The sequence below is a fragment of the Colletes latitarsis genome, chromosome 11 (genome assembly GCF_051014445.1).
Source record: "Colletes latitarsis isolate SP2378_abdomen chromosome 11, iyColLati1, whole genome shotgun sequence".
Taxonomy (NCBI): Eukaryota; Metazoa; Arthropoda; class Insecta; order Hymenoptera; family Colletidae; genus Colletes; species Colletes latitarsis.
Genome location: NC_135144.1, coordinates 9,417,873 through 9,442,296, shown reverse-complemented (window position 1 = coordinate 9,442,296; position 24,424 = coordinate 9,417,873). Strand labels below are relative to the sequence as shown.

Genomic DNA, 24,424 nt, shown 5'->3' with positions numbered 1-24,424 from the left:
CATAAGTACAAATGTATATAGATTATAAGGTAAAGAAACGTTCTCCAGCGTTTTATTAAATACTACCAAAGCGTGTGCGTTCATTTAAGTACGAATGATTAATATTAAGGTACATATTAGTATTCTAATATGCAAGATCCATACATACAGTTGCACATTTCTGGTTGGATCTTCAGTGTCTTATTAGGCACTGTCATAATGAAATCGTCCATTTAAGAAGGAACAATTAATAATAAAGTGCATATTGGCATTTTAATAATCAGGATTCGCATGTGCAGTTGCACATTCCAACTTTGTTTCTAGAAAACATGTGCTGTTAGGCAACATTTTGTTAGGTTTTCGATCTCTTCATCAGTCAGAGTTCGTACGTGCACATTCCAATTTCGTTTCTAGAAAACATGTGTATCATCTCACATGTATTGACATTTTGTTAGGTTCTTCATCTCTTTATTGGGCAGTTCTTTTAAGAACTCTCCCTTTGTAGCTAATTTCCAACTTTTCGATAGCTTCTCTTTTAGATAGGTAATCGAATTCCTCGCCAAAGGAAGGGTGGTTGGGGCGAGGCTAGGGTGGGTCTCCATTCGCAGCAACCTCCCCGCGGTGAGACCTGGGGATTATTATTTACTATATAATTAATAATTATATTAATTACATAGTAAATAATATGAGCTAATGGCTGCGTTCTTCTTATAGTTTCACATACGTTCTTCGCCCCGGTTCGTGGTCTGATAACACCGATTTCGAGTCGCAAATACGTTTTTGCCGAGTTATTTTTTAAATAAATGATGTATTACAATTTAAAATAAAAAATAGAGGATTTGCGTTGTTCTTATCAATGAGGTACATCCTTATGTACTTTAATAATCTTGAAATCTTTAAATAATCTTAATCGATTGGTTACTCCAGTAAAAATTAATCGATTGATATTCAATTCTGGACCGTATAGCTTTCATTTCGTTAAAAAATACTAAAATTTATGTAATTTCATTTTCTGTCACACTTCCTCTTGTGTTTATTTCTAAATCTGTTGGTAACGTTGCGAGTGACACGGAAATGGTAATGGGGCCCCATAAAAATGGGCCGAAAAAATACATGGGGTGAAAGGTCTACTCGTATACTTCGTCTGTGCTAATAGTGTTGTAACTTTCTTTTCTATGTGTATATTTAATAAGTAAATATAAAAGGCACAATAAGCTTTTTCTAAAATTTATCGTATAATTTGAATTTATTTTCACAAAAACTTTAGATCAGGGACATTGTATTTGATGCGTTGTCAGATTATTCACTTCCACTACTATTATAGTTCGGCTGTTTTATAAAAGTTCCATTAGCAGGATTTATTGAAACACACAAATGATTGGCTGCGGACCTAAATGCTTCTTTACTGGAGCAGAACTCACAGAACTTATCCCTGCCATAAACTGGCAAGTTTGCCAGTCCATTAGAGACTGCAAAGTACCTGTAACATATAAAATCTCTTAAGTACTAATTTAATTATATATTTGCTTACATACAAAATGAAGCACTTAAAATTGCAACTTCGCTTTACATTAATATTATTATCTTTAGAGACAAATATTGCTGAATAAAAGTTGCACGGTTTCACAAGGGACTTAAGATAGATTAAATAAAATCGTTATAAACAAAGAAATAAAATTATTAAATTCACGTATCCTCAGATATCTATCTACAGTCCCTTCGAGGTCCGTGTGTCACACGTTAAGAACCACTGCGTTACACCCTGTATTAGGAAAAGTAATTAGTCCTAGATACGATGATTCACACGACTCTAAAGTCTTAACACTTTGACGGCCGCTACTATCGTCACATTAGTTTATATCTCGACTTGATACATTTCTCTAAAGTGACTGGTTTACACAGAGACGAATTTAGGTATAAGCTAAGTAGACTGTAGTCTAGTACTGCAACCTTTTTGGGAAAATTTTTAAATAATAAATAGTAAATATTTAAAAATTTTAAACAAGTAATAATAAATTTTTTTAACGAATACTTTTAGATCTAGCATTTTAAGTTTTTATGGTTCTCCTTCCCTTACTCTTTCCTGTTGTTGTGGGATAGCAACAATATGGTAGCCCGGGGTAGCAAAAGTTTAAATCCGCCTCTGGGTTTATGTACATCAAAGTAAGGCATAATTTGTAACTTGAGAAAAAATTATAAAGATGATATAAATTGAGACGATGACATAGCGGCCGGAAATCAGAGTGACCGAAATCACACATACGTACAGCGGCCGTCAGTGTTAAGCGTACGACTGTTGCATCCCTACTACTGCAGTCAATTCCCACCCGTCATTTCTTGCTGCGATGTCATTTGCACGAAGTGCCCGGAGATTTGTCTTGGGTCAATGGCGGAAGCCCGAGCCCGCGAGATGCCCAATTGGTCATTCCTGTTCTAGAGAAAATAATATTTATAAAGATCGAAGTGCTAATCAGTTTCGACTGCCTCATTTTGTATGGTTTAATGTTAATTACTGTTACGAAATATCATTTATCTAAAAGATTTTTTAGTTAACAGTATGGTAAATACGTATGCAAATACTGAATTTTGTGTCTCGCCCTACAGACGGAATAAGCGCTATTTCATTTATGGCGGTTGAGCCACCATTAGGGTGATCCTTAGCTACAGGAGTCAAAGTTTTGTTTTAGTTTCTTCTTTACGCACCCCCATAAATTGTGACACTTGATGAAGAAATGAAAAGACAACTAGAATATGTGCCACATTTGAATTGATGTTTTGAAATTATAACGATTTCGCATTAGAGTCGAATGTATGTACCTACTTGTATTGCCTTATTCAAAATTTATTAATCGATATTCTTTGGTGAAATTATAATTCCTCTAGTGGTAAATAATAACTATATAATAATAATACTATCGTTCAATTTATTATTAAACACCGCATATAACATAATTCGTGGCTTTTCCTTATGTATGGAAATTAAAACCGAATGTAGGCGTGCTACGTTTTGCCATACGATTATTTTCAATTGAAAGGACAAGGAGACACATACGATCGTGTGTCAGAAAATTACGTTTATTTGCATCGTGCTAGAAAAAGGTTCTTTTCCTTTTCTCACGAGAATTAATAAAAGCCGCTTGATTGTCCGAAAAAATTATTTTTGATTGCGGGAGACAATTACAATCATTTTTGGTGAATAGACATACCCCCAAAATCCTACGCACTTTTGAGAAAAAAATTCGAGTAGGTAGACAAATTCAACAAAATTAAAAAATTTCAAATCGTTCTGAAAAAATTATTTTTGATTGCGAGGGTCAATTGCAATCATTTTTGGTGAATAGAGATACCCCCGAAAACCAACCCAATTTCGAGAAAAAAATTTGTTACTGAAAATATGTCTGATCGTGAATGAATGATTCCCCTGAAATTTCTTGTGTTTCAAATCGTTCTGAAAAAATTATTTTCCATTAGAGGGCTCAATTACAATCATTTTTGGTGAATAGATATACCCCCGAAATCCTACCCACTTTCGAGAAAAAAATTTGGGTAGGTGCCCAAATTTTTCGGCGAAAAAAAAAATTTCAAATCGTTCTGGAAAAAATATTTTTGGTTGCAGGAGTCGATTACAATCATTTTTTGTCATTACACATACCCCTGAAATCCTACCCACTTTCGAGAAAAAAATTCCTAAACAAAAATCTAATGTGAGGCCAGAAATGCTTCCCTGAAATTTCGTGCGAATCTTTAAAACATCATAACTTCTGAACGGATTGGCCGATTTTAATGTTTAAAAAGGCAAACGACGCGTATTTTAGTGTAGAATATGTAGAAATTCTAAAAATATTCGAAAAGTTGGTCCTTGACCCCGCAAAATAAGAAAAACCCCCAAAAAATGATCCAATTTTCAAACAGCCATAACTCCTACAATAGTGAATATATTTCAATGAAACTTTTTTCTGAAGTAGAGCTCATGGGTACCTACAAAAAAGTATTAGACAACTTTTCTGTAGGGCGTCAAATAAAATTATTAAAAATGAAAAACGAATTTTTAAGAGAAATCGACAGGGGGTAGGTGCCTAAATTTTTCGACGAAAAAAAAAAAATTTCGAATCGTTCTAAAAAAAATATTTTTCATTTCGAGGGTCAATTACAATCATTTTTGGTGAATAGACATACCCCCGAAATCCTTCGCAGTTTCTAGAAAAAAATTGAGTAAGGTAGACAAATTTTTCGGTAAAATTAAAAAATTTCAAATCGTTCTGGAAAAATTATTTTCAGTTGCAGAGGTCAATTACAATCATTTTTGGTGAACAGACACACTCCCGAAATCCTACGCACTTTCGAGAAAAAAATTCTTCACCGAAAATATAATTTCTGGCTAGAAATGCTTCCTCCAAATTTCATCCAAATGTTTGAGAAATCATAACTTTTTTTAGCTAATTTTTGATTTTCGTCTTATTTTGGTCTCTAGAATCTCCCATTAAAATTTTTCCCAGGGGGTGGCCGAACATTCTGTATATGAGTGACTGTATTCTTCCATTTTTATCCATTCAGCATTAGTATTGTTATTTGTTCTTTTATTAAACAGTTTTTCAAGAGTCTATTATTTCCTGTTAGCTTGGTGTTATATTTATTAATTAATTTTCGTTTTGTATATTTCTATAAAATTGTTTTACTTCATTTCTGAACACAGTACCACCAATTTTAACTTTCTTTTGCCTAACAAAATTTGAAATATCACTAAAACATGTATAAATAAATCTTGTAAATTTGACTGCAAAATGTGTTACAACAGTTTATTTGCAAAAAATTCTCCAAGAAAGTTTAAAAAACACACTTCACACTAGAATACCCCTTTAACGAAAGAGGGTATTGTGTAATTATATTTTTGTTGTGTAATATCTATTTTATTCTGTGTATCTTTTTGTTATTATTATTATAGATATAATTCTATTTCATTTAAATATTTCTTTCTTCAATTTTTACAGAAAAGTTTAAGCTAATAAATATTTAACATTTAACATACTTATAGATTTTCTCAAAATTGTTACTTCTAGTGTAAAGTTTAATCAAATACTCAATACATAGAGTACATAGTTACCGATAGTGTTGATCAAGGTGTGCCTTTTCAATTCTTTTGTCTTTGGCGCGTCGATTTTGAAACCATATTTTGATTTGTGTTTCTGTGAGACATAAAGACGTAGCGAGTTCAAATCTTCGTCCTCTAGAAATATATTCCCCTCTTCGATACTCGACTTCTAGTCTTAATGTCTGTTCACCACTGAAAGTTGTTCTTTGTCTTCGTGGTCGTCCTTCTTTTCTCCTTCTGCGAGCTACTGTCCAACATAAACATACAAATTGTTTAGAATAAAACATTCTATTGCACGTTACTGTGCATATTCTTACATCGAATTCATAGTAGAGGAAAAACACCATATATGGAATACTATCGATAAGTTGGAATATGGAAGAATCTTCAAAAGTAATAATATTGAATAGTTTGTAATATCACGAATAATAAGAGCAAATAACTTGTTACAGATTGATATTTGTGGACGAACCGTAATTTTAATGTTATCGATGTAAATTAGAGAATAAGAAAACTTTTTTTAGCAAGTATTGAATAGTTCAAATCATATATTTGATCTGTCCCATAACACTTTTTGCAGTTTTACAAGGTTTATTTACACCTGTTTGAATAATATTCTAAAATTTGTTGAGTTAAAAAACAAATATTGCCGCTTCTAAAAAATTTCACAGTAAAAAAGTTCCACAGTGTCCATGATTGCAGCCATTTTGTTTACTAGAAATGAATTGGGCTATTGCAGATACTAGAACAAAAAATGACAATATTTTATAGTTTGTTTATCGATTTTTCACGTTTATCTTTCTATTTCGGAGGCTAAATAATATAAAAAATAAAAATTTTGTGTTTGATCTTTCGAACAACTGTAATTATATTTACAGCTTCATTATTTTTAGGAATTGAAGCACAACCCTTTGCAAATATATTTTCGAAAGTATGTTCTTTAAGACAATTAAAAAAAGCAAAAATCGATTTTTTCAGTGGTTCATAAGAGACTCCATTAACAAAAATGTTCATTATAAAAGGAAATATATTAAAGCTGAAAATCTTAACAGTTACATTCGTGTGCTGCATTTATACTGTATGTTTTATTTAGCGAATCGATGATTCTTTGTCTGCCTTGTTGTGACAACAGCTTAAGGGGCAGGCGAACAGAGTTGGGTTTGAGGAAATATAGCGATGTATATTCCATATTGAGATGCGGCCAACTGTGCTTCATAATCTCATCACAATATCGCTACGAGGTGGCGAAGCGGGATAAATCCTCTCAAACGCGCGCGTATACGTATGCTTGTTGTAATAACACGTGCCACTGTCAAACTTTTAGGTGAAGAGCAAAATACTCAAACATAAGCTATTATCAAACCAATTCAAATAGAGAAAAATAGATAAGAAAATGGATATTAAACGAATTTTCAATTCATCTGTCGATAATAATAACTTCCGATCTAAACAGAATAAAATATATTACGAAACGTTGGGAATACATCTATTTACGTAGTATACTTATGATTAGGCTGCGGATGTTTATGTCAATAAACTGTGTCAAAATATGTGAGTGACATATGTCAAATATGTATCAATAATGTGCCAAAATATACAGGACTATGCAAAATATGTATATTCAAACTACGTTCAAATAATTTTATTACTTAAACATAATAATAGTCAATTATAATTTACATTATAATATGTTACGAGTATTTTTTCAATTTTGTCAAGAGTTAGTTGATGACGTTTATCACTCAAAGTCAATTTATAAGCTGAAACCGGACGCTCAACATTACATGATGTGATTGGGGCATTGAATTTCGTGAAGTAGCATGCTTTAATTGTTTTACGTTCTTTAACAATCTGACCTCTTAAAATTCGTTTCCGTGGAATCTATTTGCCAAGAATAATTTAGAATTACTAATTAATACTATTCGTAGCATCTATGAACTGTTACCATTAATGATTCACTATAGGTAAATACGAAATATACAAATAGGTATGTTGTCATTTCTATCACGACTATCGTATATAAACGTTGAATTAGTAGACTGAAATAGGTGTTCAGAAGCCCATATATGTATTAATTTTATCAAAAGAAATGTAATAAACATACAGGGTGTTCGACTAACCCTGGGAAAAATTTTAATGAGGGATTCTAGAGGCCAAAATAAGACGAAAATCAAGAACACCAATTTGTTGATGGAGGCTTTGTTAAAAACTTATTAACAATTAAATTCAAAAATTTCAAATCGGTCTAAAAAAATTATTTTCGGTTGCAGGAGTTAATTACAATCATTTTTGATCAATAGATATACCCCCGAAATTCTACGCATTTTTGAGAAAAAATTCATTACTTAAAATATAATGTCTGACCATAACTATCTGTTACCCTGAAAATTAAAAAATTTCAAATCGTTCTTGAAAAATTATTTTCGGTTGCAGGGGTTAATTACAATCATTTTGGTCAATAGACATACCCCCGAAATTCTACGCATTTTTGAGAAAAAAATTCAGGAATGTGGACAAATTTTTCGGCGAAATTAAAACATTTCAAATCGTTTTGCAAAAATTATTTTCGTTTGTGGGGGTCAATTACAATCATTTTTGGCGAATAGACATACCCCCGAAATCTTGCGTATTTTCGAGAAAAAAATTCGGTACGAGCGGAACTTTAAACGTTAATAACTTTTTAACGAAGTTTCCATCAACAAATTGGTATTCTTGATTTTCGTCTTATTTTGGCCTTTAGAATCCCCCATTAAAATTTTTCCCAGAGGTGACCGAACACCCTGTATATGACATATGCAGTATGTTTCGACATATGTTTTTGTAAAAAATATGCAAAATAAAAAATATATTTTTAAGGACCTCTAGTGATGAAACAAACTTCTATTTAGGTTTCACTCTTCTATCTATTTCCTAGAAACATATGCATTTGCATAAACATCCGCAGTCTACTTATGATAGTATAGAATACGTAGTGGATAATGTAAATCTCTTTATTACCCAAAGGACAATATTGGAAAACAATATTAAATGAACTTAGAAACTCAGGCTATTTCACACGAGTAACAAGGAAAACACCCTACATCGATACAAATATTACAGAAAAGAAACTTAGTTTTGCAAAAACTTATATAAATAAACCATTAGATTTTTTTAAATGAGTTATTTTCTCGGAAAAATTTAATATTTATGATTCAGATGCATGAAAATAAGAGTATAAAATTAAAGCAGAATCTTTGAAATACAAAAATATACTATTAAAGTCTACGTTCTCTCTCCTCCTCTTTTGTTTTTGTTGATTCACATTTTAGGAAAGGAATCCTTCCCAATTCGGTATTCTGAATAAAATTTCATGTCATATTGCTAATTTTAGAAACGATCGAAACATATATACACGAAACAGTAACGTTAATATGCAAATAAATAGATCGAATGATTTACTCCGTTCACAAATGTCATTAAGAGGTAATTCCCTGTTATTTTCTGTGTTACAAATTAAATAACGTTAGTAGTTTTTCAGATAATTCGGTATTCCAAAATACCATCATAGTATTCTAAATATACTGCGTTTCTTCTACCACTTACTACTGTATTTTTAATGCAGTCGAGGGTAGGAGAATGTATGTACTCACAGAACGCAGAGAATCCTTGCAAATAATGTTCTGGCATCGGATGGTATGGCAAATTATGAAAGTGTGGTGGTAACGTAGGCGGATATGTGATCTGCGACAAGGGGAGGCTGGGTACTCTGGGAAAAAGTCCGTGAAAGAATGGCAACCTTATAGTTGAGAAATCAGCGCTTTCTTCTTTTCCTTCGTTCATTAGTATGCTCGTTTCGTTGGTGTTCTGCTTTTCGATTCGCCCCGAAAATGTCTCTTCCATGCCTGATACCTACGCAATACATTATCCTGACAAATTGTACACTTTTGGTTTATCACATTTACATATAGTGATCGAGGGAGATACTGTTTCTATATCTGTTAGGCGACTATTCAACGTTTGTTTATTCTACAGATTTAAAATTCGTTCAGAAACCATAGAATAAAATTTATCCTTCCTTGACAAAATATCGTTTCTTAATACAATTTCAAATATGGCATACTTTGCTTTTCATTATTTTAACAATAACATATAAAAATTGACAATTACAGAGTGGTTTTATAGTTACGATACACAAGGCAAACATTTTCTATAATCATTCATAACTCAAGAACTATGGTGTATAGGACACACGTTCGTATGACGTTTGTTTACTTTCTTTAAAGTGTAGATTCAGCTCTTTAACTCCTCAACGCTCATATTTTTCAGGTTGACCAAGAATGATCAGTTTTCTATATTGAACTTGTTTCTAAACTATATAAAAGTTCGGTTTTTGTTAATTACAATGTTGTATCTAACGTATAATTTGAAGGAAAACAAATATTGTCATCCCTTAAACCGTTAAATTAAACAATTATCGTTTTTCAAACAGACTCTGGCATGAGCGTTAAGGGGTTAAGTATTTATATGTATTTCTGAAACACCTAGTACATATGAATCGAGGTATAGTTTGAAAGAAGATCATTTTTCGTGCAAAAATAAATCGGAAATATACAATAAAACAGTTTCATGCAAAGCTTCGTTTTCGAGAAAATCGGTTTAAAAAAATTGAAACGTCTGTTTGCTTTCAAAAGCTTCGTAATATCATATCTTTCATTACAGATTTAAGAATCAGGGCACTAATGGGGGTAATAGGGGCACTAGTAAAGTAAGGTAGATAGTAAGGTGTTTTGATGGAAAGTATAATATTGTGTAGTTTCAAATTGACACCCTCGTGTCAAACCATTCTAAAAAATGTCTTGAAATGATTTGAGAATTAGACTCGATTTTTCATAAACATATGCAATTTTGAAGACGTCGTCCATCCGTTAATAAATAATCGTGTTTCAATGCGTTTATAATTTATATGCCTCCGAATTTCTGACACGAACTCATTCTTTATGAATAATAATACCGGATTTAATCGGAACAGAGAATTCATACAACACGGAGGATCGATTTTCAAATATATAAAATAAAGTAATTAAAACGATTCGAATAATTATGCGAATAAACAAGTTTACAAAGTAATTTGAATAACACACAATTCTGATTTTATATCAGTACTGCATAAAGTGTTAACAAATACACCCAGTACCAATAACAATCTCATCACTGCATTTTTAATCGCATATTTATCCGAAAGATGTTCTCGAAAACAAAACTTAGAATGCAAAATTTTTATTTTATATTTTTTATGGACGTCTACACAGCAAAATATTTCTTTTTCGATTGCTTTATAATTATTGCTGTGTTTAAATCTTACGTAGTTTTTTTACGTTTTTCATTAGTTGTACGTTTAAAACAATATGAAAAATATTCTCTTTAACACGTTCACTATTAGATCAAAATTGTATACTATTCTTTAACAGTAAAATTTTGATTTTAGACTATTATAAACTATATAATCTAAAATTTGTTTCAATGCTTATTTTTTTAACCTTGCTAAAATATACAAATCCTGTCCAAATTTATTTCTCTCAACATCTCAACTTGAAAATTAATTTTTCTAGTTCTATACTGGAAAATCCTTTCGCCCATATATGAGTGACGTGGCAATTAAAATGTTAAAGAGGTATTTTACTGTAAAATGTGTGTTCCTTTTTGATAATTTTTAAGCAAGAGAATATACAAGTTTTTGTTATCAAAATATCTCACATATTTATTAATATTTGTCAAATATGTACAAAATAAAACAAAAAGACATCATCTTATGGTTTTCATGATTTCAGCCATTGTACACATTTGAAATGAAAATTGAAGATTGGGATGAGTTTGATTACAGCTAACATTAACATTTTTAAAAGATCAATAATTACTTTTTAGGGATTTTTTTTACAAAAAACGTATAAGTTTCTTAATTTCGAAATTTTGCATACATATTTTTCTAGTGAAAATAATGAAAACTGACTTTCGACTATTCTGCTTATCTGAAATAAAAAAACCAAAAGGATTCCTGATTAGTATGATTGTGATTATGGTGTGAACCGAAATTATAAAAAAAAGAGTTTTACTTATTGTTTTTTTTAGCTCGTTAAACATTGAAAGAGCCAAGAAAATTGATATTCAAAATTCAAAGTGCCGCCGTTTTGTAAATTTTCACTACTTTCTTTCCTCTTTGGTTCACACCATAATTACAATCATACTAACCCTTTTGATTTTTCCATTTCAAATAAGTAGAATGATCGGAATCATGTCAGCCATTTTTTTTAAAGGAATTTTTCTCGTTCAATGATATATAATTCAGTCACTTTTGATTATTTTCACTTTAAAAAAATTGTCACCATTCGTAAATTATAAATAAATACGTACACAAAATGTTGAAATTAAGAAACTTATACTTTTTTTGTAAAAAAAAATCCTTAAATAGACCAAAACAAGGAAATACTTGACTAAAATACTCCCTTAACATAAGAAATATTTTCCTCAATTATTTTTTTAGATTTAAATGGAATAAAAAGTACTTGTAACGGTGCTTGCCAAATTGGTCCTAATGTCTGTTAAAAGATAGGTCTAAAACGGATATATGTTTCTCTATAAAAAACTAACGGCGACCTTAAAAACTTCGGAGAAAAAGCAGTTAGCAAAAAATTTAGCGATTCGCTCCGGATATTACAAGAATTAAATAGTTAATAAAAATAGCGAGTATTAAGATAGGTGTTGCCCTTTGCGAATAATCGAACAAAAACAAGCGTGTTTGATAGAAATTAATAGCAAAGCTAAGGATACTAATGCAATTATACAATGTATAATTGTCAAATAAATGAAACGACTACTTACTTGTATAATTTCGTTATTCGGGGAATCACAGGAGATGTCTGCATCGGACGTCGTATTTTTATCGCAAGAAACGTTATCCGGGGATAAATCGAGACTGAATTTCGCTTTAGGCCTTTTCTGATCATCGTTATTATTACTCTCGACTGTTTTCGTTTCAAGATGACCATAAATTCGGGCGAAAAACCGTCGCGGGGATGACGGTCCCTCCGCTTTCGTCGTCATTTAATCGTCAACGAGTAGCGTCCCGTGTCGTCGGGGATAACAAAAAAAAAAAACTCGAAAAACTCGTTAGAGAACGATAGAAAATTTAAGAACTGTTTATCCAACTGTTTGGCTCAGTTTCATCAAAACTCATCGTCGAACGAAGTTTGACTCTCGCGTGGAAATTGGAAATCCCGTGGACATGGTCCCGGCGGCGTTAAAACGTTTCCATCGTGGTTCATATCACTTTGAACATTGCTTATTCTAGACACAATCGAACAATTTTGAAAGTTCACGTTCGAGTTTCGGGATCGAAATGAATCTTAAATTTACGGATTTTATAAATTTTAAAGGAGAATAAATGCACGCGCGCTAGGCCTTGGGTGACCGTGTATGTGTGTGTTACATGTACCATTCACGAGTGGTGTAAAATTGTGTGGAAGCACTTCGAAACAATAACCGAAAGGTGGAGAATAAAATGACTCGATATCAGGTAACACGCGTATCTGAGCCTGTTTGCTTGCAACGTCCACTCTCTCCTGGTGGTTAGTATGAAAATCGAGAGGAGGGATGTTCGGTGGCCGTACTCCCTACTCCACGGATATTCCCCACTATGAGTGGGAATACCACCCCCATCCCTTCGGTTTGAGATAATTCCGTTGTCATCGTTGTAACGCCCCTCTGTGAAAGGGCATCTGCAGACGTTTACAACCACTGGAACAGAAATTCTTTAATCGAACCTTATTATTCGTAATTGCACCGTGAAATCGCGACGAGCATTAGCGGTCGTGATTAATCCAAACGCTTTTCGCGCATCAACTGTTGCGAAAACACGTTCGAGGACTGTAAAAATTTTAACGAGCTGCCAAAATGGACAGGTGATTTACGTCAGGTGTTGCAATTCCATTTAAACGCAATGTGCTAGTTCAAAGAAATTTTTAAATACGGGAAAACAAAATAAAATGACAATACTTAACGAACCAGTTAGATGTTAAAAAGTTCATAGAAAATATAAATTCTGAATTTAAAGTTTCACCATTTTGTTATTTATCGAGATTTTGACTTTTCCCTAATTCTTGGTAGGTATCAAAAAATACTTTCCAATGAAAATACTTTATTCCTTTCTGTATCAGATTAGAGGATCGAGTGAAATCGTGGAAGCCATCTTATTTAGAATAGCCATTAAACAAACAGCTATAACAACTACAATTTTTAATATTTTTGGATGAAAAAAATATTGTACATAACTACAATATAAATATACGTATCTGGAAAATCTCGATACAAAGTAACCTATCTACCATTAAAAAAACGAACCAAAGAAGGGCAGTCTAAATAACAATACTCCCTTAAAAATAAACTTATTTAATCAAGATATTTGAAAGCTTAACTCAATTAAAACAAATAATTGAAATCTCCGATCGTATGCACAACTTATGTTTTGTTTTTTATGTATGTATTATTAAAATAGTGGCAATTTATAAATGTTACGAACAAAATATTAAATAGTATAGAAATTTTACTTTTTTATTTGTTCTAGAGTATCGAAACGCTGTCCCTAGTGTTTTAATTTGATTTTAGGGAATAAGAATTTTTATTCCTTAAAATGAAATTGTTTAACGCACGTTACTTTCAATTATTCCTACTAATAACTACAACGATAGTTGTTAGAAATTAAAAATGGTAAATATTCTTTTTCGAAGAAGAGTAAAGAAATAACAAAATGATACTATTCGTAGGGTTAGTGATTAATTAGGTTCAAAGTTCTTTTTGATAATTTGTCACAGCAACATAATAAAAGGATTTTCCTGGATGTTATCACTGTATCCAGGCAATTATTTTTTTCTCACAGAAATGGGCAAAATTTTATTCGATTAGTAGATAATTAATAAAATCAACGTATGGCAATTTATTTGCGATATTTATTCGAATATTTCATTCCAATATAATTAAAATTGTTATTTTTACTTATCGAGTAATACGTAAACTGGTATTTATTAATAAGTTATTCGAAATTTATATCTAGATTAGTATTTTACTCAATTTTAATTGTGCGCTAATTCGAGCTACCGACGGCGTCAAACGAGACCGACAATACACAAATGTGTAAATGAAAATGTTTATATTTTTCGTAATATCGCCATAACAGTATTATTAAGGAATCGATGAAGTTCAGATTTTTTTTCAATTATACATTAAACGAATTATATCTGAATTTAAAATATTTTTTATCGGGGAAACCTCGCTAATCTATACATGATATTTTTTAAACAAATAATACATGTACTGATTATTTCAATTTTTCCAAAAATATATTTTCGAAAAAGAATATTCACCATTCTTAATTTTAGACAGCTACACTTATAGTTAGTAGTAAAAATGAAAGAAACTTAAAAAATTGGTTATCATTTTTGAGAAATGATAATTAATAATGTTGCATGATATAGTTACTAAAATATAGTAAAATTTTACAATAAATATAGAACAGTGTCAGTGAAGTTAATACTCAATTTAAACTGAAAATCGTACGAATACTCCTAGAAAAAACATTTTCAAAATCATAAAATGTATAGCAAAGTTAAAATCTCATAATTAATGTGTCATTTTGGGAAAAGTTATTTATTTATTACTTTAGTCGTTAATTCCAACTAATAATTAAAAGAAATTGAAATGTTAATTGCGATAAATAATTAAAAATAACGTAATTGTTAATTGCATTTAACAGTAGTAATTCAATCGTCAGTCGTTGATTAACTTTTTGCCCAACACTGTTATAAATCGAGGTTTTTAACTATTTAATTATCGAACAAAAATATTTTGCACATTCAACGTGTACAATAGTACTTTAAATATTTTTATAACATCTTCTAAACTATTATTAATAGAATTACGAATGATGTTCTTGTAGAAAAATTGTATCGTCGTTCTATGAACAAATTGTTTTGGGTTAGACACGAATTTACGAACAGCATAAATATTGATCTTCCAATATCTTGAGCATTCATGGTCAACCGCACATTGAACAATCTACACGGGAATTCTTTTCTCATACGTCAATCGAAATTGTTCGACCCTCGAGGGGATTTATGAATCCTTATTGTCCAGCATTTAGTTTCTTTTTACTATTGTTCGTCCATGCGCCTATAGAAATAAAATTGGAATCTTCGTTCTAATTTACGCGGCGTACGCTTGAATTTGAAAATATGAGTTCTCTTCTTATTCTTTCTTCTTATTCTTGTAGGAAGTTCTTATTTTACAAATAATTTTCAATATTATTTGAAAAATAATCCATTTCAAAACATCACCATTATTTCATGATGTATTTCATATGGAAAATGAATTAATGCCTTGGATTCAGATCTTAAACCTCAACAGGATCTAGTTTCGATAATTTTTAATTCCTTGTAGCTATTTATAATATATTAGATAATTGTATATGATTTGACTCAGCGACTGACCTTCAATTCTTAATCAAACGATTAGTTCCCGTATTGCATCTGATACATTTACTATTTATTTATTTTAACGGAATTTATTTATTTATATGAAGACTGTGACAGGCAATATAAGTATATCTGTAGTTTGTAAAGGATTGTAAACATGTTTAGGTGTACACGCAAATTACTTGATTAATTTCTAAATAGCCTGTTTAAATCAAAGAAGTTTTATCGTGACGATATAATGGCTTCGCTTAAAAAGAACGAGCTATTTACCGTTGTTTATAAAATTCCATAGTTTGAATCATCGCTTTAAGTTCCAGTACAAAACTTGGCACGAATTTATGGGACGATCTTGTAGTTTTATTAATTTGTTACCGATACTTGTTTTGTTGGGTATTATTTCGTTCGGTATAAATGTTTGACAATTTGACAGATGCAAGGGAAGGGAATATTTAAAAATAGCAGTAAGGGAAAAGTGTTTGTTTCGCAGTAGTTGGGAGAATTACAGTGAATTCCAAGTTCGTCAGTATTGCAAAGATAATCTCGATTGTTTCATGTTTGCATGAATATTACCTACCATAATTAACTCACTGCATGGGCGGCATAACGGTAGTCGAGTCGCGAACCAATCGGAGACGAGACAGAAATCAATGTAATTAGAGAAGCACCAACAGGGATTCGTTGGAGAGGGCGCATGCGCGTGTCAGCTCTACCTCAAGCTATCTCTAATCCCTTTTATTGCGATTTCTATTGTCCGTATTACGATTATTACGCATACAGTGATTCGCCAGTTCTGCTGACGGATAGAACCACTGTTACTACTGCGAGTCTCAGTCAATAAACACCCATCTAAATAGGCTTTCGAACATAAGTTTACTCCCTGAAGCTTCACCAGTGATAATGTTAGGCTAAGTCTGTTATTACAGACCCTTAAAAATCAAACAATCACACAAAGTACATTTCACGTGTGAAATATCATGTACACAACGATTCCCTTTTTCAATTTGATCTGTTTTTTCGTAAGGAAAGTCGGAATAATGTGGACGCTGGTGGAAAGACGCCATTGTGTTTCAGTATCATCGATAGAAAATATACGGTGGTTCCAAAAAGCTTTCGTACGCCATATTTTAAGTCTTTCTACAGACTACATTAAAAGAGAACAAAATTTATTAACAACAAATTCTGTAATATCTTGTTCAACATTTCGTTGACTATTATAATAAACATAATGAATATTCGGTAATTCGTTTGAAAGAAAATAAAATATATGTGTTAAATAAACCATACATTACGTATCACAATTATAAAACCACTATAAAATTTTCAATTTTATGTTACTGTTAAAATAATGAAAAACGATACCATATTTGAAATTGTGTTAAGAAACGATATTTTATCAAAGAAATATTTTATCAAAAATTTGAAAAAAGAAGAATTACAGAAAACTGACTTATTCTTGATTCATAACTACAAAGCCGGCATTATCAAACAAATTACACAAATATTGTATCCAGAACATGATAGAATTAAATTATAACAATAACTTAGTAATGTGTAGACCCTCTACTATTTTCAAGAATTTCAATTAGTCGATTTTTAATACTCGTTATCAGATTTTAACGCGTTTTACTTTGCACCTTGCCTCAAGCTTCATCTGTGGTCTTTCTTTTTTATTTTGCCCATATCGATCGGGATTTTAAAAAAATTTATCATAGCATGAAGAGAATGATTAAATCTAAGTGCTATTTCAAGTATTCTTACATTACTTTCGTGAAAAGCTACAATTTTAATCTTTTCTAGCTCCCTTAAATAACTTCCGCGTGTAATTATTAACTGAATTAATTCTGCCACACTTCAACACATTAGACAAAACAAAACTCACGAAATATCAGCAGAAAAGTTTATTCGAACGCTTGGTTCTATAATTATGAAACAGTAATGAATCAGTTTTCTACAGTTTATTTTATTAGATTAGTGTAATTCAAGTATTTCTGGAGAAATATACTTTAACAAGAATATACAGGGTATTCCAGGTCGAAACCAACATTTACCAACATGTTTAGGAGGTCATTCTAAGCAAAAATTATAAGTCTATTCATTTGCAATTATTTTATAGTTATTTGCCGTTATACTGGTTATGGTGTATTAATATAGATTATGGTGTAAAGCCCAGCGATCATGAAAAATCACGAATCAATGTGAAAAATCACCATAATTGGAAACGAACATTATCGATTCACAAATAACAGTTCTAATCATCAACTTATCACTAGCCATCGCTACTAGCGACTCTCTAGAGATTTTACTTTAGTTGATCCAGAGGTGGCAATGAGTTTATCGCGCCATCTAGCCGGGAAGGTCTTTCACGCATGGAATGTTGTATAGTACAGAACATTTATAATTGTTTGTTAAATCAAATTCTTATTGTTATTAGCTGACGTGCGTCATTTCCGTTAGCCTAAGTCCACAATTAGAATAAGATAAAATTGCTCCCTGGTTCGAACCAGTTTCATAGTTGCCAGATGGTGTTCATCATTCTTGACCAATGGTAGCCATGTTTCAGTATCATAAACAACGCGGTTTATGTAACGCCACAAACGGAATGGATCCACTGTTACAATATAATATGACCCTTTTGAAGTCCATAAACCACAAATTAAGAATCACTTCTATAACACATTTGTAATTGAATATTAAAATCAATTATTTCATTGATCCGTTAAAAAATTCCACGTTTCCTGATCGACGAAAATAAAATAAAATAATATAGGATTCCAAAGTTAGTACGATAATTATCAGAATGATAAAGCACTTGGAAGTTTCATATCTCTTTCTTTGTCTCATAATTTACGATAATATCAAAACAAGGAAGGAAAGGAGGAAGTTCATATTACTAGCAATCAATTTATTTAAATACATCGCACTTACATAGATATTCATAGATTTTATTGCAATATTAGAAGTTTAACATATTCATCTTACCACAGGAAAGTTGTTGGAAGCAGGGGCCTAAAGAAAAACAAATAAAATCAAAGTTCTATCCACCTCCCATTTTCTTTTAATAAAGACGGTTGTAGAAATGTTTCGGGGAAGTTACCACAGACCTATTCTGAACACAAATATAAAATTGCATAAATTAACGTCATAAAGTTGATAAACTATTGCTTTAAAAATAGTTCATATATGTATACACAGATTTTAGAAACCCAAATAAGACGAAAATTAAGGATACCAATTTGTTGATTGGGGCTTCGTTAAAAAGTTATTAACGTTTAAAGTTCCGCCTGTAGAACGTTAATCTGCGAACAGTTGCTAGTGGTTCTCATTCAGAAAACTGTAAGGCTGTCGATACGTCAGTAAGCAGAATTTCTCATGCTGAGTGAGCACCATTATCGCATGCACGCAGCTGTATGCAGGTTGCCTATCTACAGGCGGAACTTTAAACGTTAATAACTTTTTAACAAATCCTCAATCAAGAAATTGATATTCTTGATTTTCGCCTTATTTTGGCCTCTAGAATCTCCCATTAAAATTTTTCCCAGGGGTGGCGGAACACACTGTATATAAATTATTTCCTTAATTTTGAAATTTCCATCAATTTATAGCCCTCTGATCCTAACACCCTTCTTACGTTTTACAGATGCATAATGATTCTGTGTTCATTATTTAACATTGTTTATATCATTGTTTTTCCCTTTTCTCAGTGAAAAGTCATTCAATTGTTCCATATTAAAATATGCATGTTTACCTTTAATTACATTACTCTTACATTCGGTTATTGGTGTTCTTTGTAGCTAAATTCAGAATTAAATCCACAAACATTGTTTTCGTTTGTTAAAAGTGGAAAATAGCTTATGCAGGTATATCAAATGTCTGAATATTTTTGTGGCATAAAAATGAGTTGTATTCTCTTTTTTACTTCATTATTTAAACGACTGTGCACACTAAAAAAAGTTTCAACCCAAAATATGTACATAGAATAATGTATATAGAATAATGTTGTTCGAAGTAATCTCACTTGCAAAAAGTTAATTAAGAAATATAAATACTTAGAAAATGAAAACAAGTAAAATTTATCAAAATGAAAAACCACTCTTAGCCAGTACCGTGCACGCTGTTCAACCTTGTGTAGCAAATATTTTTTAAAGATACAATCTAAACAGAAATAGATTAACACTGACTTTTCTCGCTATGTTTTTCAATAACCGTAACAATTTGTTACAAAGAATCAAATATTATGTATTTGATGTAACTTTACATAAAAAAATAATTGTAACGATATGTAAAACAATAACGTGCACGCTACCGCTCAATGGAAACCACGGGAAGGTGGTGGTGTCTTCCATCAGGAGGGAAATGTAAAAAATTGTTATTTACTTATAGCATTGTAACACGCTGTATATTAAAATATTTAAACTAATATAATGAAATCATGATATGATGAAAAACAAATTCATAAATACATTAATATTGATTAATATACGCACGAGCCATAGAAATGAAAGAATAATACAATTGCTTACATTTCCAAAGGATGGGATGTTAAGATAGGATCGTCGTACTTTATTAAACTATACTTTTCTTTCAGTTCAGGTAAAACTTATTCACGGAAATAATCGTAATTATCATTAGAAAATTTATCTACTACTTTTTGTTTTACAGATAATTGTACACGATTTAATTACGATATATTACGATTACGAATAATTTGTCATTATAACAAAATACGAAGCGTTTGTTATAATGACTCGGTAATCATTAATTTATCATATTTTACCAATTTCATGCATAATATCATCGGAATCAACGTCATTATTATCTGAAACCTTAAATGGCACAAAGGCACGGTAATCAGTATTAATACAATATTAATTAATAATTAAAACAATATATCTACATTTAATTTATCAATTTATTATTATACATAATTTATGCTGATTCTGTGTTTGAACTGTCAGAATTTAAATTAAGAGAAAAGAAGAGAACACACATGACCTATGGTAATAGAAAAAATTGAAGAACAAATGAAAACCAAAAAAAGCCAAAGAAGAAAGTAGATTGTAGAAATAAAATTAACCATAGTAAAACCTATCGGTAAAAGGCCTCCTGTAAGAAGCAGTGCAATAATATTCATCCTCCATGTTCAACATTTGAGTCTAAGTTTAAGACTTTGAGTGTAGTATGAAGTTTGTCATTCGCTGATTCCAAGTTTAAAGTTAAATTTATGGTTCTGGGTTAAATGTTAAGTTAATGATTTTAAGTTCTGAATATAAAGTTGAATTTATTATTTATAGTTTATTGCATTTGAGTGTAAACTGAACTTATTATTAGTGTTTAAAGTTAGGTTTAAGTTAGTTTAAATATAATTATTATGCAGGAATGTTGGTAATCTCATTTATTTTATGACAGCAACTTGTCTAGATATCGTATTTATTGAAGTAAAGTTAGTGTAAGAACGGAAACCCCCAGAAGGAGACTAGAATGATGTCAAACACACCTTAGAATATCTTAAAGAAACGTGTAATTATAGTTTTAATTAGAAAGGAGACACTGCAACAAGACGGCCAACAACTAGTGTTGTAGCAACATTTGCAGACGCCAGTGTCATAGATAAGCCAGCTTAAGGGAGTATTGCTGTCTAGGCTGTCATTTCTTTGGCCTTTCTTTGTGATTTTTTTTTTAACGACAGGTAGGTTGTTTTGTACTGACATTTTGCAGAGATATTTATTCGTCTTATAAGTATGTGCAGTATTTTTTCCATCAAAAAATATTAAAAATTGCAGGAGTTATAGCTCCTTGTTTCAAAAAACGCATTTAAACTGGCTTATATGATATTTCAAGATCTAGCAGACCGATTGACTTTAAATTTGAAGAGAATATTCAGCAGACACGCCTTTATCGCTGGAACTAGAGATTTAAAAAAATATTGAGTTTTACTATTTTTTTTAATACGCTAAAGACAAGAGAACGATTAAAAAATAGAAATTCGAAACTTGAAGTGTCGCCATTTCTTTATTTATCAGGATTTTGACTTCTCCCTAGTTTCTACTGTAACTACACCTTCCTTATGAAGATACTTTAGCCCCCTCTGTTTCTGATTAACGGCTCGGCTGGAATCCTGAAAGCCCATTGGAGCACCTTTTCCAGAAGAGCCATTAAATAAGAAGTTATATTTCCCACGATTTTTAATATTTTTCCATGAAAAAAATATTGTACATGCTTAGAAGATGAATAAATACATCTACAAAGTCTCAATACAAAACAGCCTGCCTATCATTAAAAAAAAAATCACAAAAAGGGCCGTAAAATTAACAGTCTAGGCAGCAATACCTCCTTAAAAAATCGGTAGCATTATGTATTGACTACTGAATCTGAAATCGTAGCAAGTGAAGGAGCCAAAGAATTAGTCTGACTGAAAAAATATTGGCAATACTCTTCCAATGTTGTATGTGGATAATGCTAGTGCTGTTAAGCTAGCAAAAAATTCAAAATTTCATGAGGTATAACAATCACGACTTGCTTACTCATCTATACTTATCCTATTATCAGTTCTTTAAATAATGCTAAGTGACAAATAGTATGAACTTTTATATTTTACTTTAAAATATCTCTTAAGAAATAAATATTTCTTCAGAACATTTATTAATCAAATGTCAAATAACTATTAACCCAGACCAACCGAATGAGATCTCCCCGCTTTGAAGTCGCTACATGACTGAGTAAGATCTCTCATGTTTTCCTTAACAACACTATATTAATTATTTTTAATTTTATGTTTTATATAAACTACGTAAGAGAGGATTATTAAAACGAGGTGAAGTTATTAAAACATAAACTTCCTTTTGGATTTATTTATTGCATTTGTTACGCTATAAATTGAAAAAATTTCGAGAATATCCCTAGACAGAGAAAACTTATAGCAGACAATGTTTTAATAAATAAGAATGGTATATTTTTTAACTTCAGATTCCACGTATTTCTCTAAAAAATTAATAAAAATGCGAAAATACAAAATACTAATAGTTTTATACAATTAAACATAATAATTCTTACGAATTTTCTTATGAAAAAACCTAGTGTGATTTAATAAAACATTTCATATTTATGAAGGATAAAATGCATTTATAATAGATTAAAGGGTGTTCGGCCACCCCTGGGAAAAATTTTAATAGGGGATTCTAGAGAACAAAATAAGACGAAAATCAAGAATATTAATTTGTTGATTGAGGCTTCGTTAAAAAGTTATTAATGTTTGAAGTTCCGCCCGTATTGAATTTTTTTTCTCGAAAATGCGCAGGATTTCGAGGGTATGTCTATTCACCAAAAATACTTGTAATCGACCCCCGCAAATAAAAATAATTTTTTTAAAACGATTTGAAATATTTTAATTTCGCCGAAAAATTTGTCCACATTCCTAAATTTTTTTCTCGAAACTACATAGGATTTCGGGGTTATGTCTATTGACCAAAAAAGATTGTAATAGACCCCCGCAACCGAAAATAATTTTTTCAGACCAATTTGGAATTTTTTTTTTTCGCCGAAAAATTTAAGAACCTACCCCCTGTCGATTTTTCTTAAAAATTAGTTTTTCATTTTTGATAATTTTATTTGACGCCCTACAGAAAAGTTGTCCAATACTTTTTTGTAGGTACCCATGGGCTATACTTCAGAAAAAAGTTTCATTGAAATATATTCACTATTGTAGGAGTTATGGCTGTTTGAAAATTGAACCATTTTTATGGGGTTTTTCTAATTTTACGGGGACAAGGAACAACTTTTCGAATATTTTTGCTATTGGTACATATTCTCCACCAAAATACGCGTAGTTTGCTTTTTTAAACATCAAAATCGTCCAATCCGTTCAGAAGTTATGACGTTTTAAAGATATGCATGAAATTTCAAGGAAACATTTCTGGTCTCATATTAGATTTTTGGTGAACAATTTTTTTCTTGGAAGTGCGTAGGATTTCGGGGTTATGTCTATTGACCAAAAAAGATTGTAATTGACCCCCGCAACTGAAAATAATTTTTTCACACCGATTTGAAATTTTTTTTTTTCGCCGAAAAATTTAGGCACCTACCCCCTGTCGATTTTTCTTAAAAATTCCTTTTTCATTTTTAGTAATTTTGTTTGACGCCCTACAGAAAAGTTGTCCAATACTTTTTTGTAGGTACCCATGGGCTCTACTTCAGAAAAAAGTTTCATTGAAATATATTCACTATTGTAGGAGTTATGGCTGTTTGAAAATTGGACCATTTTTATGGGGTTTTTCTAATATTACGGGGTCAAGGAACAACTTTTCGAATATTTTTGCTATTGGTACATATTCTCCATCAAAATACGCGTAGTTTGCTTTTTTAAACATCAAAATCGTCCAATCCGTTCAGAAGTTATGACGTTTTAAAGATATGCATGAAATTTCAAGGAAACATTTCTGGTCTCATATTAGATTTTTGGTGAACAATTTTTTTCTCGAAAATGCGTAGAATTTCGGGGGTATGTATAATGACCAAAAATGATTGTAATTGACCTCTGTAACTAAATATAATTTTTTTAGTATGATTTGAAATTTTTTAATTTCGTCTAAAAATTTAAGTACCTATTCGAATTTTTTTCTCGAAAATGCGTAGGATTTCGGGGATATGTCTATTCACCAAAAATGCTTATAATTGACCCCTGCAACCAAACATAATTTTTTCAGAATGATTCCAAATTTTTGAATTTAATATTTTAATAACTTTTTAACGGAGCCTCAATCAACAAATTGGTATTCTTGATTTTCGTCTTATTTTGGCCTCTAGAATCTCCCATTAAAATTTTTCCCACGGGTGGCCGAACACCCTGTATATTGAAAGCATT

The 24,424-nt window shown here is 31.1% G+C and overlaps 1 protein-coding gene across 1 annotated transcript; it reads right to left on the bottom strand.

Annotated features, from left to right (window-relative positions):
• Window positions 1-1,278: 1,278 nt before the first annotated feature.
• LOC143347747 (homeobox protein rough) lies at window positions 1,279-12,168 on the bottom strand. The gene is made up of 4 exons (XM_076777226.1): window positions 11,924-12,168; window positions 8,698-8,956; window positions 5,081-5,315; window positions 1,279-1,459 (listed from the first exon to the last, which is right to left on the bottom strand). The coding sequence occupies exons 1-4, from the start codon at window positions 12,143-12,145 to the stop codon at window positions 1,279-1,281; spliced, it is 897 nt and encodes a 298-aa protein (XP_076633341.1). The 5' UTR covers window positions 12,146-12,168.
• Between the last annotated feature and the right edge of the window lie 12,256 nt (window positions 12,169-24,424).

Bases quoted from the DNA above. Each gene is read 5' to 3' on its own strand.
- LOC143347747 (XM_076777226.1), bottom strand. From the start codon at position 12,145: ATGACGACGAAAGCGGAGGGACCGTCATCCCCGCGACGGTTTTTCGCC. The intron at 8,957-11,923 runs GTAAGTAGTCGT...TGTATTGCGTAG, and splicing joins CGAATAACGAAATTATACAA to GTATCAGGCATGGAAGAGAC. The intron at 1,460-5,080 runs GTAACTATGTAC...TATATGTTACAG, and splicing joins CACCTTGATCAACACTATCG to GTACTTTGCAGTCTCTAATG.